Source organism: Vicugna pacos, chromosome 34 (assembly GCF_048564905.1).
Source record: "Vicugna pacos chromosome 34, VicPac4, whole genome shotgun sequence".
Lineage (NCBI taxonomy): Eukaryota > Metazoa > Chordata > Mammalia > Artiodactyla > Camelidae > Vicugna > Vicugna pacos.
In genome coordinates, this window is record NC_133020.1 from 9,433,344 (window position 1) to 9,449,828 (window position 16,485).

At 39.1% G+C, this 16,485-nt stretch overlaps 1 protein-coding gene and 1 long non-coding RNA gene across 4 annotated transcripts in view; one reads left to right on the forward strand and one right to left on the reverse strand.

Moving 5' to 3' along the window:
• LOC140691348 (uncharacterized) overlaps positions 1-7,438 on the forward strand; it is a 38,443-nt gene extending 31,005 nt beyond the window's left edge. For both annotated transcript variants that reach the window (XR_012066971.1, XR_012066970.1), the window contains one exon: positions 6,863-7,438. This is a non-coding gene — a long non-coding RNA (uncharacterized lncRNA). The remainder of the gene's footprint in view (positions 1-6,862) is intronic.
• The window catches only part of PDE3A (phosphodiesterase 3A), a 285,788-nt gene that overhangs the window by 2,376 nt on the left and 266,927 nt on the right, over positions 1-16,485 (reverse strand). For both annotated transcript variants that reach the window (XM_072954755.1, XM_006199915.4), the window contains exons 11-15: positions 11,956-12,069; positions 11,611-11,810; positions 9,756-9,959; positions 8,902-9,057; positions 6,840-7,095 (exon numbers count right to left, since the gene is read on the reverse strand). In XM_072954755.1, coding sequence (XP_072810856.1) covers positions 6,840-7,095; positions 8,902-9,057; positions 9,756-9,959; positions 11,611-11,810; positions 11,956-12,069 — 930 coding nt within the window. The remainder of the gene's footprint in view (positions 1-6,839; positions 7,096-8,901; positions 9,058-9,755; positions 9,960-11,610; positions 11,811-11,955; positions 12,070-16,485) is intronic.

A 16,485-nucleotide genomic window follows, 5' to 3' on the forward strand; every position in this document is an offset into this window, starting at 1 on the left:
CTTGGGAAGTGTACACATGTGCACTGGGTCCAAGGGCAGAGGCAGTGATTTCATAGGAACCTGGGCCAGGCCTGCCTGCTGGTTTTGGAGGGTCTCCTGGGGAGGTAGTGGATGGCCATGGCTCACCTTGGGGACAAAAAAGCTGGTGGCGGTCATTCCAGGAGTGTTCATCTATGTGAGCTTTCCTGGCGGCTGAAATCTTGATTGGATCATTAGCACCAAGACCTAGCCCCACCTATCAATCAACAGACTCCCTGAGCCACAAACAAACACCTCTAGACACGGCCCTACCCACCAGAGGTCCAGGGCCAAGCTTCACCCAGCAGTGGGCAGGCAGTGCCGCCTCCTGCCAGAAAACCTGCACAAGCCTCTAGTCCAGCCTCATCCACCAGGGGGCAGATACCAGAAATAAGAAAACAACAATCCCAAAGCTTGTGGAAGGAATCCACACACAGACCACACTCTATACTGGGACCAGCTGGCTCCTGGCCCTTGAGTGACAAGAGAGGAGTGTACTGCTGGGACGCACAGGATGCCTCCCACAATGGGCCTCTTCTCCAAGGTCAAGGAACGTAACGAACCTACCTAAGAATACAAACAGAAAGACAATATGAGGCAGCAGAGGAATATCTCCCAGGAAAAGGCACAAGATAAAATCCCAGAAGAAGAAATAAGCGATGAGCAGACAGGCAATCTGAGAAAAAGTTTAGAGTAATGATGATGTTCCAAAAACTCTAGAGGAGGATACCTGCACAGAGCAGAGTTTTTAGCAAAGAGTTGGAAAATACAAAGAATACCCAGAGTTGAAGAATAAGATTACTGAAATGAATGAACCAAGAATAGATTAAATGAGGCAGAAGAACGGATCAGTGAGCTAGAAGATAGATTATTGGAAATCACTGCTGCGGAACAGAAAAAAGAATGAAAAGAAAAGAAATGAGGATAACTCTGCAACAACATGAAGCACACTAATATTTGCATTAGAGGGGCCACAGAAGGACCTGAGAACATTTTTGAAGAAATAATAACCAAAAACTTCCCAAACTTGGGAAAGGAAACAGTCACCCAAGCCCAGGAAGCACAGAGTTCCACACAGGATCAGCCCAAAGAGGAGTATACCAAGGGACATAGTAATCAAATTGACAAAATTAAGGATAAGGAGAAGACATTAAAATCTGCAAGACAAGATACTGTAAAACTCCTAGAGGAAAACATAGGCAGAACACTCCCGGACATAAATCACAGCAGTGTTTTTTTTTGGATCCGTCCTCTGGAGTAATGGAAATAAAAGCAAAAATAAATGGGATCTAATTAAACTTGAAAGCTTTTGCACAGCTAAGGATACCATCAACAAAACAAAAAGACAACCTACAGAATGAGAGAAAATATTTGCAAATGATGTGACTGACAAAGGACTAATTTCCAAAGTATACAAACAGCTCATCCACCGTAATAACAAAAAAAAAAGCAACCAAAATATGGGCAGAAGACCTAAATAGACATCTCTCCAAAGATGACAGACAGATGGTCAACAAGCACATGAAAAGATGCTCACCACCACTAACTGTTAGAGAAATGCAAATCAAAACTACAATGAGGTATCACCTCACACCAGCCAGAATGGCCATCATTAAAAGGTCTACAAATGATAAATGCTGGAGAGGGTGTGGAGAGAAAGGAACCCTCCTACACTGTTGGTGGGCATGTAAACTGGTGTAGCCACTATGGAGGGCAGTATGGAGGTTCCTTAAAAAACTAAAAATAGACTTACCATATGATCCAGCAATCCCACTCGTGGGCCTATATCTAGATAAAACTGTTAACTTGAAAAGATACATGCACCTCAGTGTTCATAGCAGCACTATTTACAACAGCCAAGACACGGAAGCAACCTAAATGTCCATCAACAGATGGACTGGAGAAAGAAGATACAGAAAATGGAGTATTACTCAGCCATAAAAAAGAATGAAATAATGCCATTTACAGCAACCTGGATGAACCCAGAGATTATCATACTAAGTGAAGTAAGTCAGACAGAGAAAGACAATCATACGATATCACTTTTGATACAAATGAACTTATTTACAAAATAGGAAAACACCCACAGATACAGAAAACAAACTTACGGTTACCAAAGGGGAAAGAAAAGAGGTGGGGAGGGATAAATTAGGAATTTGGAATTAACAGACACAAACTACTCTATATAAAATAAAGAACAAGGACCTACTGTACAGCATAGGGAACTATCCTCAATATCTTATAATAACCTATAATGGAAAAGAATCTGAAAAAGAATGTATGTGTACACACACACACACATACATACATATATATGTAACTGAATCATTTGCTATACACCTGAAACTAACATTGTAAGTCAATCATACATCCAATTAACAACCCCCCCCCAAACTTGTAATTGCAAGTTCTTTCTCTGCCCTTTTGTAAAGGAGATAAATCTTCTCCCAGCCTCTAACCAGTCTGACAATCCAGGAACATCTTCCCCCAGGACCTGGGAGCCATCCCTTGGAACTGCAATTACTAAGAAAGACAGGGTCCCTATCGCCCTTCTCCGTAGGAGGGTAGGAGCCTAACTTTAATAAGCGCCAGCCAGCAAACACAACTGGCCTAAACACATTGACTAACTCCCCTCCGAGATCCTCCAGTACATTTTCATTAGCTCCCCCCAGGGCTTAAGAACTCTCCTGCCTTTGTTTTAATGGAGTTGAGCCTTGATTTCTCTCTCTCCTGTTGCAAGTCTTGAAGAAAGTCTTCCTTGCCATTTCTAACAGGTGTGCAGTGTAGTTCCTCTTGACAGATCAAAGTGTGGCAACCTAAGAGACTCAACCTGTGAGGGAAGAGAACAGACTTTTTCCAAAGGACAGGACGCTTGAGCTGAGATGTAAATGATGAGAATTAGATACACTGGGTGAAGAAGTGGCTGGCAACATCTCTAGCAGTGACCAGAACGCGTGCAGACAGAGGGCGTGGGCCCTGGAGCATGACATTAATTTCTTCAACTGAAAGCTTTTTAGCAAGGGCACATAAATGAAAATCTAAAAAAGTCTGAGTTCTTTCCATAAAAATCAATAAAATACATTAGAACATTTGATTTTCAAGAGCAAATCTTTAAAATTACTCTTCCACCAAAGCTATCTACTTGTCTCTTTCTACATTGTTTTTATTGTAGGTAAGTACAAATCAGCCACTGTTGAGAGATCTTTAAATGTTAATATACTTTTTAACCTAATCCTTTGAGTCCAGAGAGTTACAGATGATCACTGGCTGAAGGATGGACTGGAATCATAGTTATAGGACCTATTCTACGGCTCAAGGTGATTACTCCATCCGAAGGTTATACACATTCATGGCAGTTCATTCCCAGAGAAGAAGCTCACAAAAGCTCAGTTTTTCTTGTTCCTTTCCGGGCAGTCCCCATGAGAGCAGCTGTTCTCTTATTAGTGCTGCTAAACGTTAGCAATAAACCTCTCTGGAATTAAATTGAATAAGGTGACGTAGAAGAAAGTTTGTACCAAATACATTTGCGTAGATTAGAGTCTGCAGGTGGTCTAAAACATGCCTGTATTGGGAGCCAAATTGTTCAGCACTGGAACCTTTTGAAATGAGAACAAAGAGCCTTTCACTGCTCAAATTCTAAATGCAGCTTAGTACTTCATTAGAAATCTCTTAGTTCGCTGTGGGAATCTTTCAGATTTAATTATGAGGTGGGGAAAAAGCCTTCTTTCCCTAGGATACCATATTGAAACATTTTATTCTGTGTTTCCTGAGAGATCTCCAAGTTTTGCAAATTACTGAAATTATCAGTGCGTACTTAAATTTTTCCCCTGAAATCTAAGCTTCAGGCTAAATCAAGTTAACCGTCTCAGTCAATATGAATCCTGAAATGAAAATTACTAATGTCAATAACAATGGAGTTAAAAACCTGGGTTTCCTTTCTGGTCCTGCAGAAACCATCCATACCTTGGAATGTCACTTAACTTGAGCCTCAGTTTAGACTTCTGCCCAATGGAGCAGCTGAACTGAATGGTCACTGATTCCCCTTCCATTTCTAGAATTCCACTATTCTATGTGGCCAATTTTTACTGACTCCTAACAGTGCCCAGCATTTATCACTGTCTTGGCTATAAAGGGATACTTCAAAGATAATTTTTCAAAAGCTATGGTTATCCAAGCATTGTTGATGGATATTTTAAATTTTAATGTAAGGTGACGAGTTGACTTTTAGATGCCTCTAGTAAACAGAATCCACAGAATTTCCATTCCCGCTTTTGTGAGCTTGATAAAAATGGGAAGGTCAGGAGAGTCACAGATCGGAATCTGGACGTCACTATGGCAACCCAAACCCTAAAGAACAGAGACAAATCAAATATTTGGTTGTTGGTATTTGCTACTACAGCCAGTGCTGACAAGTTGAGCCTGTTAAATCTCCTGGCCTAGGTTCTCCAATTCCTGATGCCTGGATTATGAGTGTGTAGTTTCAATGTGTTTGAGTCCAAATAGCCATCAGGTAGGACCCATGGGAACAAAGTTCTTCCAGAGGCTAAGCCTACTCTTTCCAGTAACAGTCAGTGGAAAAACTGTCCAGTCCTTAGAAAGTTACCTGGCTCTTTGGATGACAAAAAAAAGTTAAAAAAAAAACTAATGCATGTTTATTAAATGAGCAAATGAATAAATAATCCATGAAGTCCATCTTGGCTCCCACCTCTGAATCCCCAGATCAGCACAAGGTTTTTAAATAGAAATCTTCTCATAAGCATCAGAGGAATAAAATAAAATTACTTTGATAATAGAGTATTGCAGGAAAACAACTCTTGATTTCCCTCCCATTCTCTACAAAAGTTAATATATTGGTTAGAACGTAAGCCAAAATCTGACCTAAAGCCAAATTTGCCCGTCTCACCCGCCTATGGTCAATAATGAGTTCTTTATCTCAGCTTATGTGCGCTTACAACAGGGCACTTATATGAGGGCAAAATGCGGTAATACCCGTGGCAGAGTATCTCTTTACTAGATGGCCAAAGAGAACTAAGCGTGCACTTTCCTGGCTCCTAAAACATAGAAACAAATGACCATAATGTCTTTCGTTGGTAATATTTTTGGTAAGGGCTTTGCAAATGATCAGTATTACAGTTGTACTTCCTTTAGGAGGGTAGACAGAAACTACATACCATGTTCTCAAGAACACAGGGACAGCATTTGTGCAATGTCACTGTAAGGGTTATTGGTTTTACTAGTTACGCTCCTGGGGCCTTCTCCCTATGGCAGGAGAAACAGCAGAGAATACGTCGAGATGAAGGAAAAATAAGCTAATTTTATAGTCAATTAAGCTGAATGGAGTAGAATGGGGACATGATGCACTCCAAATCAATGGCCAGATGGGACCGTTTCTCATTGTCACTGTGGCCACTAGCCTGGTCCAAAGCCACAGTCATCTCTCACTTGGATAATTTCAACAGCCTCGTAACAATCCAGGCACAACTGCAAGAGCAGAGTGACCCCAGCAACTGCTCTTAGACTTTGAGCTTTGTTCCCATTGAACCCATCTTCTCTGACCATGAACTCAATCCACAGTCTAGCATGTCTCAATCTGGAGTTCCTCAGTGAAGTCTGAAAACATGCATTTCTAACTTTGTCTCGACTGCCAGTGAGAGCAAGAAGGAAGTGTACACTAAAGTCAATTTAGGGATTTGTTAAATCTATAAAAGCAGATCAAATGAGAGGTGCTCAGGGGGACAAATCAGAGCCTGTGCAGCATGAAGAATACAGAATAAGACACATCTGTCACTATATTTTGTACCTACTGCTTGGAATAAAAACACTGGGAATATGAAAAAAAAATGCCTTGCTTGTACCCTTGCTCCTACCCCAAACTTGACAATATTTTCAATTCAGCAGCTGAAGCAATCCAGTTAAAAGGTAAGTTGAATCACTAAGTCTTCTGCTCATAACCGCCGACGGCTTCCCATCTGACTCAGAGGAAAAGCCCGACTCCATGCTGGGACCTACAGAGCTCTACCTTCAAACCCTCCATCATCTGGCTCCCTACCGTCTCCCCCTGCTGTCCCCACCTCCCCACACCTTTCCTCTCCTTCAGCCTCCCAGCGCTCCTGATGCTCCATGAAGGCCCAACCAACGGCCACCTCAGGACCTTGAAGTGGCTTGCTTTCCTCTCTCCTTGGAATTCTTGGTCCGCATCTATTTCCATGGATCATTTCCTTGCTTCTTTCGTTTTTTTAAAAAAACCTATTTAGACCTTCCACGGCTATCTTATCTACAATTCTAATCTTTCTGTGTAGTATTTCATATTCCCCTTTTTAAAATTTTTATTAAGGAATTTAATTCTAACAGGGCAAGGATTGATCTCTGCTTTTGTCTATCTTCAGTAGCTGAAGAAATGCTTGGCACAGAGTAGGTATTTAATAAATATCAGATGAATGAACGTGTGATTATTACCTCTTACCACTTTAGGGCTCCCCCACCCCCAGTCAAGCCATTAAAAGCCAATGGTTGGTCTAGATGGTATCTGAAAGTCCTTTCATTACTGCATCATTAAGATACTCTGAAGAATAGGTTTTGATTATTGAGTTTTTTTTGCTCCATGACTGAGAGTATCTTTGTATGAACATGATATTATGATGGATTCCATAGTCTGTGATTCCCATTATTATGCTATTGGGGAAGGGGTGGGGGCTCCATAGTAATGCAGCAGATGGTATTTGGACTCGAAACGGTGATTGAAAAGAAGCATCAAATTTATCGGGACCTAAGGAAGAAAATAACCCTAGGAAAAACTCTCAGAGAGAGATTCTGTAACTTACTTGGAGATTCATTGTTTTCGCAGGTTTCCTCTTCATTGGGTGCTTCTTCCTCCTCCTCTTCTTCTGGGTCATCGGTATCTCCTGACTCATCGCTGCCTTCCAGCCACTTCCCTGGCATCAGTCCTGCTGAATCATAGGAGTTGCATAGAGGACCCACAATGTGAGAGATGAAGGATTCCTGAAGGTTGGCCAACTGAGGAGCAGAACGGTCCATGAAGGGGCTTATTGGTAACCCAAGGCTGGCCTCTTCATCACCCTGGAAATAGGAAGGCAGCAGGAACAGTTAACTAGAAAGGCAAAGGACAAGGGAAGTTTAAAATCTAAATAAAGCTCCCATTCACTTGGCACCCAAAATGTGCAAATATGCAAGAGCCCAGACATTGACGTGTGAACGCTCCCCTGACTGCAAGGACACTTCACTCAAATTCCAGGATTCCGATAGGACTGCTTGTTGCCATTTACCACTTTTGTCATCTTGAGGGTTTGGTGGGAAATACAAGAAGTGGCTGAATGTCTCAGGAGATGATCTTTCTTATCACACTAGTCAGTGTTCCTTATACTAGAGTGTAAATTCAAGTATAAATGCATCTTAAAAGGCAGCACTGGATTTCATTATCAAATACATAATGTATCATGTTTTTCTCTCTTTTTTTTTTTTTCGGCCGTGGCTGTCAGAAAGCTTAATATAATTTATTCCTCAAAGTTGCTATCTAACCCTGCTTTTGGTTGAATTATGTCTTCTGTGATTGTATGATTTCTGACATTCTTATTAATCTATGTTTAACAGTACTACTGTATAAGTATTTTTATTTTGAACTGATTCATCTTTCTGAGGAAAAAAATACCAGGTTATAAACCAGAAGTTAGCTAGCAAAATAATGAAGAAATTATACCAAAATAACAATAGTTATGCCTAAGTGAAATTATTATAAGTGAATTTTCTCTTCATTTTTTCTGTATTTCATTATTTCAGGATTCCTGATGAATGAATGAATTCCAAGGAAAGGCAATACATTATTTTCTAGAAAGCAAACTTTTAATTTTACAAGACTCCTGTCTATAATACTCAGAAAAAGTTGTTTCTAACCTTTCTTTAAATATGTCCAGTGAAAAGTGATTTCCTAATAATTTCCTAATAAGGTGCCTTATACTATTTCTGGATGGCTTTGATAATACAAATTTCTCTTTGACACTGACCTAAAATCTATCTCCCTATAATTTCTATAGACTGGCTATAGTCATGCCCTTCTTAGGGAAACAGAAAGAAATCTAGGATTTTTTTTTAAAATAAATCAAATCCTGTTGTACCTTATATCATTTACCTCCTTGCATCTGTACAACAAGGTCATGATAAACCCAATCCTAAATTTGCACGTCAGGCTTTTAAATACCTGAAGAGTTATTACATTACCTCTGTCTTTCCTTAAGTATCTTCACTTCTTTCCTGTCCTTCTGTGTCGCTGATGCCTGTCCTTTACTCATCCTCTACCACCCCAAGATTCCTTTTAAGAGAGTGGTTCACAGCACTAAACAGAGTCTCAGGTGTGATTCGGTCAGGGCAGGGTAACGCAGGGAAGACACACTCGGGCTTACGTTTTTGTGGTTGCTTTGTTGGTGGTGCATTAACTCTTACATTATCATGTCAAAAAATGCCTATTTTTTACCTTTTTCATATACTGCTGTTATTAAGTCTCTTACAAAAGTAAATGAACTCAATCTGATATACACTCATCCATATAAATTTAAACTAGTCTGCTACTATAACCAAATTAATAAAAGAACAACATTTCAAAGGTCTTCCTAATGTTCCTGGAGGTCATTCCATTATCTCAATACCTTCTTCTCCTAAGACACTTGGAAATAACTTGAAGAGTTTGTATGGTTACAGTTCAGTCCAATTGTCATTTTTTAAAATCCTTTGATTAAAACTGGCCAGTGTATTTGCTGATGGTAGTATCAATATGAAATAGATTGATCACACTTTAACAATTTCGAGGAGTTCCAGGGAATTTATGAGCAGCCTAAACAAGGATTAAGATAAATAGGTAAGTTTGTTTGTTACCTGTTCATAAAATTCATTGACAATACCCTCTGTCCACTGAAGATGGAGCTCTTTACTCTTAGCTGGCCCATTGATATCAGCCAACTTTATACACATTTGACAAACCAGGAGACGATCATTCTCATTGGTCCAGTCTATTCCAACTTCATCATTCACCTGTTCGAGGGGCAAAGTTAAAATGAGTTTTGTCTCAATGAAAGCAAAAGCTGAGCAGGAGAATAAACAGAAGTAGTATTTATTGTCTTCCTACCATGTGCACATCAGAACACTAAGTCATGAGAAACATCCCAGCTGTCTAAAATAATGTTATTGGCTTGCATAAATTCATAGTAAAATAGTTCATCAAAAAAGCAAAATACTAAATGGTGGATAAAATAATGATTAACTATGGAATTGAAAACAAATGCTACTTGATATTAGCATATATTATCAATTACTATTAAAATAATGTGGCTACAAAGAATAAGAAATTTTCTTGAATTGACATTTAGGCATTTATGTTTGCTGTATGAAATTTTGCTTCAGGTTTTTGAAGCCATTACTACTGTCAGCTAAATTATGTTAGTATCCCACAGAGATGAGAGCAAACTAAAGTGAACAAAAACACAAGGCTAGTTAGAATTTTATTATTCCTCTACAGTACAAAGTACAATATATACCAATACCATCTCAACTTACTAGGTTTCCAGATTGGGACCAATGCCTATGTATCTGCCTCTGATTAAATACTTCATTGCATTTCATTTTCACATTTGACATATATGAGGTGACAGCAATGAGTTTTGTTCAACACTTTGACTCCATGACATCCTTCAATGTGACCATAAAATGTAGACTGGTATAAATCTAGTTACCTTGGCATTAAATTTGGCTACGAAGTCAAAGTGCTTCTTCAGGTCAGTGGCCAAAATTGCTTCAATGACAAGGAAACGGAAATGCTTAAATTCCACATGGTCAAGGTTAACTAAGAAGTTATATTCTGGCCGGGACATGAACAGGTTCCATGCGGCAGCTGCATGATGATTCTCCAAAACCGAACGATCATTGTAGAGGACCGCCTGGGCAAATACGAGAGTGAAGAGTCCAACTTTTTAAATTAAAATAAATACATAAAGATAATTGGGAATATGCAAAACTTCTGGAATCCTCTTTTTTCGTGAAACACAGAAACATAATCTTATGACAGCTCATTATTAAGAATCACTTGTTGCTGTACACTGAATTCATTGATTACTTTTCTTGGTGAAATGTTGTTTTTTATAAAATAAAATTCATTTCCTTGGAACTTCATTTCAAATTGCTGCAAGTGAAGGGCTTAGACTTAGCTTTTATCAGGTTACTATAATTATTACTTTTTTTTGCAGGGCACAGGAATTTAACCATAAAAATATACAAATATAGTGATACCCCTAAGAGGTAACTCAGTTACTTCCCATCTAGAATAAGAATGACTTCCTTTTAGTTACACACATGCAAATAACACAGAAGAATGGAATCCCTGAGAAGCCCATAATTCAAAACATTCTTCACCCGGAATCAGCCATAGGAAATTAGCAACCTCTACTTAGTAATTGAAAATATATAGTAAGTACCTACTTGTTTGAAATTCTCTAATAATGCTAAGGGAAGCTGCAAAGAAAAGGAAGTCGCCTAAAAAATGCTTGACAACTAGTGTGACTAGGGGGACGAAGAAGGGACAAAAGGTGCAAGACAAAAAGGAAAGACTAATAAGCACGTGGAAATTAATACTGACGTAAAACTGCATCACGTGCAGGAAAGTCTGAATGGTAAATGGTGCTGGCAAAAGGATCTGCCCATCTTTAGGGATAACAGATTCTGGTGTATGAAGGAGATGCTGTAAGAAATTAAAATAAGTAGTTAAAAATATCAGGACATTTGTACTGTATCTGGATTAGAAGAAAATTCTAGACTCGTATTTGAGACAGGCTGTGGAAATGAGGGGGAATGGAGTAAAAGACAAAAAGCAAACAAGATTAAAAAAAAAAAAAAAAGGTATTGGACCAGATTGGCCTCTAGAGCCTCTAGAAAGCAAAATAAGATCTTGGGTCCAGCTGATTAAACAAAGAGAGTCTTATTAAGTTTAATTACATAGATGGAGAAGCCTAAATAGTTAGCAATTAATATTTGACTTAAATTTAAAGACATGCTAAGATGAACTTCTTTAAAGTTACTGATTTTGGAATACTATGTTCAGATAAAAAATTTTCCCTCAAATGAATGAAGTAAATTGGTTTTTTATTCCTCCTAACCAATAGAAATGCCATCAGAATCGTAATTATCATAATGAGTATATTTCAAAGGAATGGGATTTACATCCAGAGAAGCCTTTAATTCTTAGTCTTAAATGCATATACGGAGAAGCCTTTAATTCTTAAAGAACCAAGAAAGATTTGGCTCTCTAATCTTTCCAGAAAGAAACTTCTGTATAGGTCAGGTTTTCTTCATCGAGGAAGCTCCTTAACACGTTTTCTTCTTACGAAAACTGTGAAGGGGTCCCCATCGGCTATAACATTACATGCCCACCATTATGACAGCTTTTCAAAATCAGCATGATCTCTTAAGAATTTTATCTTAGGGCTGAATATAGTTTGGCTCCTATTCACTTGGTGCTTACGTCAGATTTATCAAATTAATTTTCTTCAGAGAAATCTCTGAATTATTTCTCTGGATCAAACCCAGAAGATTTACCTGAGGGGCACTGGTTGCCACCAGGAAAGCGTTGGTCCTTCCCGGGTGGTCGTAGTCGTGCATGGCTGCAGCCACGTACAGAGCCATCAGCTCTAAGGCAGGGATGTTTCCAGACAAACACCCGTATTTATCATCTGACACATTATACATTTTTGAGAACACATATCCCATATGTCCATGTGTAAATCCACTGTCAGAATCTGAGAAGAGAAAATGAAAATAGAAAATTTTTAAGAAAGTGTTAAACCAGATATTTGTTGTCTTGACTTCCTTTAAAAAACAACAAAAAAAACACCCTTCCGTTCCCATCATTTACAAGGGAGCACAGAGGTACTTCATACGGACCTGAATCGCTTGCTGATCCGTGATCATTAATCACAGTTGAGAGGCCTGGAATAGGCTGCGTCGTGAGATACCAGACGGCATGTAAGACGTCGGTGGCATGGATTCTGTTATGATCTGTAACCGGTGCAAAGCAACAGTCATTCATCTGTGAACTCCGGGGTCTAAGGAACGAGAGTGCCACCTACTGGGTAAACAGCTAGTCCCAACATTTTAATGCTCCAGGGAAAGACAGCCAAACATTCTAGGACAAATACTCCGGGATTACTCCTCCCTTACTCCAGAACTAATTCACTGTAAGAAAAAAAAAATACCCAACACTTGCAACACTCATTACACAAGCAGATGTTTGAAATGAAAAAAAATCTGCATCCAGAGTCCACCAGACGCTTAACATATTCAGGAAACTCACTATGTGAATCGACTGTAGTATTTATTCTTGCTCTTATTCCCATGTTCCTGTACAAGACTGCACAGAGGACTGGACTAAAACAACCCCCTGACACACTTCAACTAGGTTAGACCAATGGTCTATACCACCCAACATCATCTCTCTGATAAACAGAACCCAAATAGCCCCTGGGAACTGAATGCAGTATTACTCTTTTCCATCCAACTTAAAACATTGTAATAAAATGAGTAACTTTTATGTATAGATTAAATCTACCAAGCAAAGTCAAAACCGAAATCCATAATGTTCTCTGATGCAGAAATTCTAATTACAGAATACTATTCTAGGACATACCTAGAGGGAAAAAAATTAAAACCTCTTTGTACAATAATGTAGGGAATCGAGCCATTTCAAGGACTAACGATGACGGGGGAACCGTATCTCCCAGTGATAATGTCATTATCACGGGAACAGGGTCCTACACGGCAGTTCAGTACCACGGAACCACGACCAAAGGTCCAGTGTGCTCCTGGCCCATCTTCTTTCTCCATGCAATTCTTCCATACTTCCCTCTTTTGTCTATCTGGCTCTTTATAATACTTCATTGATTGGTATGCTTTATCCTAAATATGCTAACTTTACATATTTTATTTCTAACGACCAGCCACGATACAGGTTCCTTCTCCAATGAAAATCTTTCACATCTCTGAGTAATAACTGATGAGGAGAAGCAAAGCAGAAGAGAACAAGCAAGATGATGATGGGAACTAGAGAGAAACACCTGTCCCCGGACTCGGGGAGAAAGAAGACACTGTGACGTCGGTGATGCTGGCAGCGCACCGCAACGCAGAAAGATGTGCCTATTTTCCTGCATTCTGGGCAACTCCTAGGAGTCAGTCTTTAAGTGATGACGCGTAGCTACATCTTGGCTAAATACTCCAGGAATTCTGTGAGGGCTCGAGAGGATTTCTTCGGAAGAGCTTTGAGCAGCAGACCTCCTAGCAAAATCCGCTCATGGTATCACTGCAGACGTAAATACTGATACTGCCTAGTCTCCAAAGAACAATTTTATTCAAACTGGAGTCTCTATCCCTGTGTGGTAACCATCTCAAGTGATTCAAGACGATCACATTTTATGGCTATACCTGTGCCACAAAGTTGATCATGCTAGAAGTTTCCGGATTTAATACAGACCTCATTTTGTCTCTGCTTGGATATTTATTACCTGTGTCACCTTGAGTGAGTCACTTAAAAACTTTAAGTCTCAGATCCTCATCTTAAAAGGACGGAGACAATCATCGTGCCTATTTCAGGGGACTGCTGTGAGAATTACAGAAGGGAACGTATGTTAAAGTGCCTGGTATATCGTAAGTTTGTGATTAATGCAAATATCATTCACATAAAGTAAATGATTGTTCTTACAAAAAGATGAATTAGCGCAGATTTCCAGTCTTCTTTCAAAATTAATGCTGGATTTCTAAGAAGAGAAGTGAGGAGCTAAAATAAAAGTGATGCTAAGCCCCTGGGGAGGGAGAAAACACAGCCTGGTCAGAGAGGGTCACTGTAAGGGGTTAAGTCAAGAGAGATCTTCTGGGTTAAGTTCTTTTCTCTTCCTTTGTGGCAAGCTGGGAAGATGCCTGCGTGGATGTAACTACCATTACTGCCGCAGGTCGCAAGTTGGGGAAACCCGTGCATGCGCCCAGCATGACAGGGGTGGGAGGGACAGTACCAGGGTGTTGGTGGAGCCTGTTTGGGGTGAGAAACAGACAACATCAAGTACAGGTGACGCAGCGCTTTAGTGGTACTGGCTCCTGCCCCGTTCCCCACCCCAAGGTCCAGGTCCAGAAGGCTTTATAGATACTTCTTACAAACTTTCAACGAACAAGCAATCTATCTAAATAATTTAGTGCTAAAAAGGTAAAAAGAAAAAGCTGCCAAACATATTTTATGAGGTTAGTATAGTCTTGATTTAAAAACTAGGTAAAGGTAATATATAGAAAAAATGAAACCCCTCCTGCTTTGGAGCATAGGTTTGAAAGTAAAAAATAAAACAATAGTTAACCAAATATAACTCCTTAAAAATATATATACAGTGATGCATGTTGTCATTATCACTTAAGCAGGATGGAAAAATCATTTGCCTTGTAAGCAGTCATTAACATGTTTTTTAAACAAAAATTGATTTAGCCTGTACTTATGTGCAAATATTGTGCCAAGCGTTGGTATCACTGGTGACCAACTCAGGAAAAAAAGGCACCCAGGAAAGACGCTAGCTAGGGCAACACAGGGGATTGACAATTTTCTGTAGGACATCCAAATATGCTCAAAGATTGCTCTTCTTCTGGCCACGGTAGGCAACGGACAGGGATAAGCAATGATAACAGAGCTCTCCCCACTTTATCATGATCATTCTCATCCTCTTCCTTCATCTCTGCATTTTGGACAAAGCCCTTAATAATTCTCTCACCACCGGCAACCCCCTGCCTCTTTGACAACACGTAAGCCCAACGTGCACGCACAAATACATCACCCACTCCATGCCCTCCCAGAGCCTGCCCAGCTCCCTCCTCCGCCTTGACAGAGTTGTTCTCTCACTTCCTCCTTATCCATCAAGCACAGAGGTGAAGCCAGCTGCTATGGAAGGTTGCCATCGTACGTAAAATTTAGAGAGTTTTTTTTTCCACCTAAATTTATAGATGTTTCCATTTAAAATTCTGTCTGTGCTCCTGTTCACCAAAAGATAAGGGAAAGTACTAAAGACTAGAAAAGAGATTTGAAACATTTTTCTCTCTGGAATATAGCTAATACTGTGACAGTTTTGCCCCTGGAGCTTGCAGCATGTCACATCAGTGCCTGGCTTTAAAATCGGTGGGTACATTGTCATCCAACCGAGCGAAACTGAGGTCCAGCAAGACTATTCTAATCTCCGCCATTAGATGGTACATGGTCACAGGCATCTCTGAGGCATTCTCCCCACTTCTCAGACTTGACACGGAAAATGAGAGGTGCTCGCAAGAATACATTTTAGAGATGAAAGTCTTTGAAAATAGAAAGTAACTCTCAGAAGTAACTCTCAGAAGTAACTTTGAATCCATGAATGAAAATGACCTGATGATTTATCATCTTTACTAGCTGAACTGCCCAACTGAAAGGGACTACGAATAATATCAAACATTGTTTCTCCCCTTGGCAATTGACTTGAAAGTGTAATTTATCCTAATCTTTACTGAACAAATATATTTTTGATATCGTATTTTTATCAGTGAGTTGCCTCTATGTATAATCTTACCCACTACAATTCCATGAACTATCGATCTATTTATGTCTCCTTTTTTAAATTGAGATATAGTTGCTGTACAGTATGATGTAAGTTTATGTAAGGTGTGCAGCAGAGTGATTCACAATTTTTAAAGGTTACATTCCATTTATAGTTACTATAAAATATTGGCTATATTCCCCATGTGGTACGATATATCCTTGTAGGTTATTTATTTTACACATAGTAGTTTGAATCTCTAAATCCTCTACCCTATTTATATCTATTTTAAAATATAGATTCTTCAAATTTTAGTAAGGGTTCTGAGCACAAATTTAAAAGCTTGCATACTTTCCCTCTTCTTTTGGAAGTTCGTAAAGGTGTACTTAGAACTACGATAAAAATTCCGTTTCTAAAAATTCTAATCTAACCCCATTTTGGTTACTCTTAGGCTTTTTTCATTTTGTTATGGGTTTAACTTAAATAGAGCCATTAGAAATGCAGTTCTCTAGGAATAAATGTTAAATAAGCAGACATACTACAAATTTCTGTACATGCTAATTTTAGTTAATGATAAACAAGACTTTTAATTACTATCCGTATTAGTCTAAACTTGCAACCCCCACAACATGCAAGGTATTAATTACTATTTAACAGTGATCATCAATTAAGCTAAAACGTTTCTGTGAGAAGATGGAAATAAATTCCCTTTATGGACAGCGTTTGGGACTTAAGTAAGGTTAGTAGAACAAATTCTTTTCACGTGGAATGAAGAACGTATTTCAGGAACAATACCTATTTACATGTAACATAAAAATATGTAATAAGAAGATGTGAAAAGGAATACTAAAATTAAGACTCTGAAAACTTCTTTTTACCCTTAAAG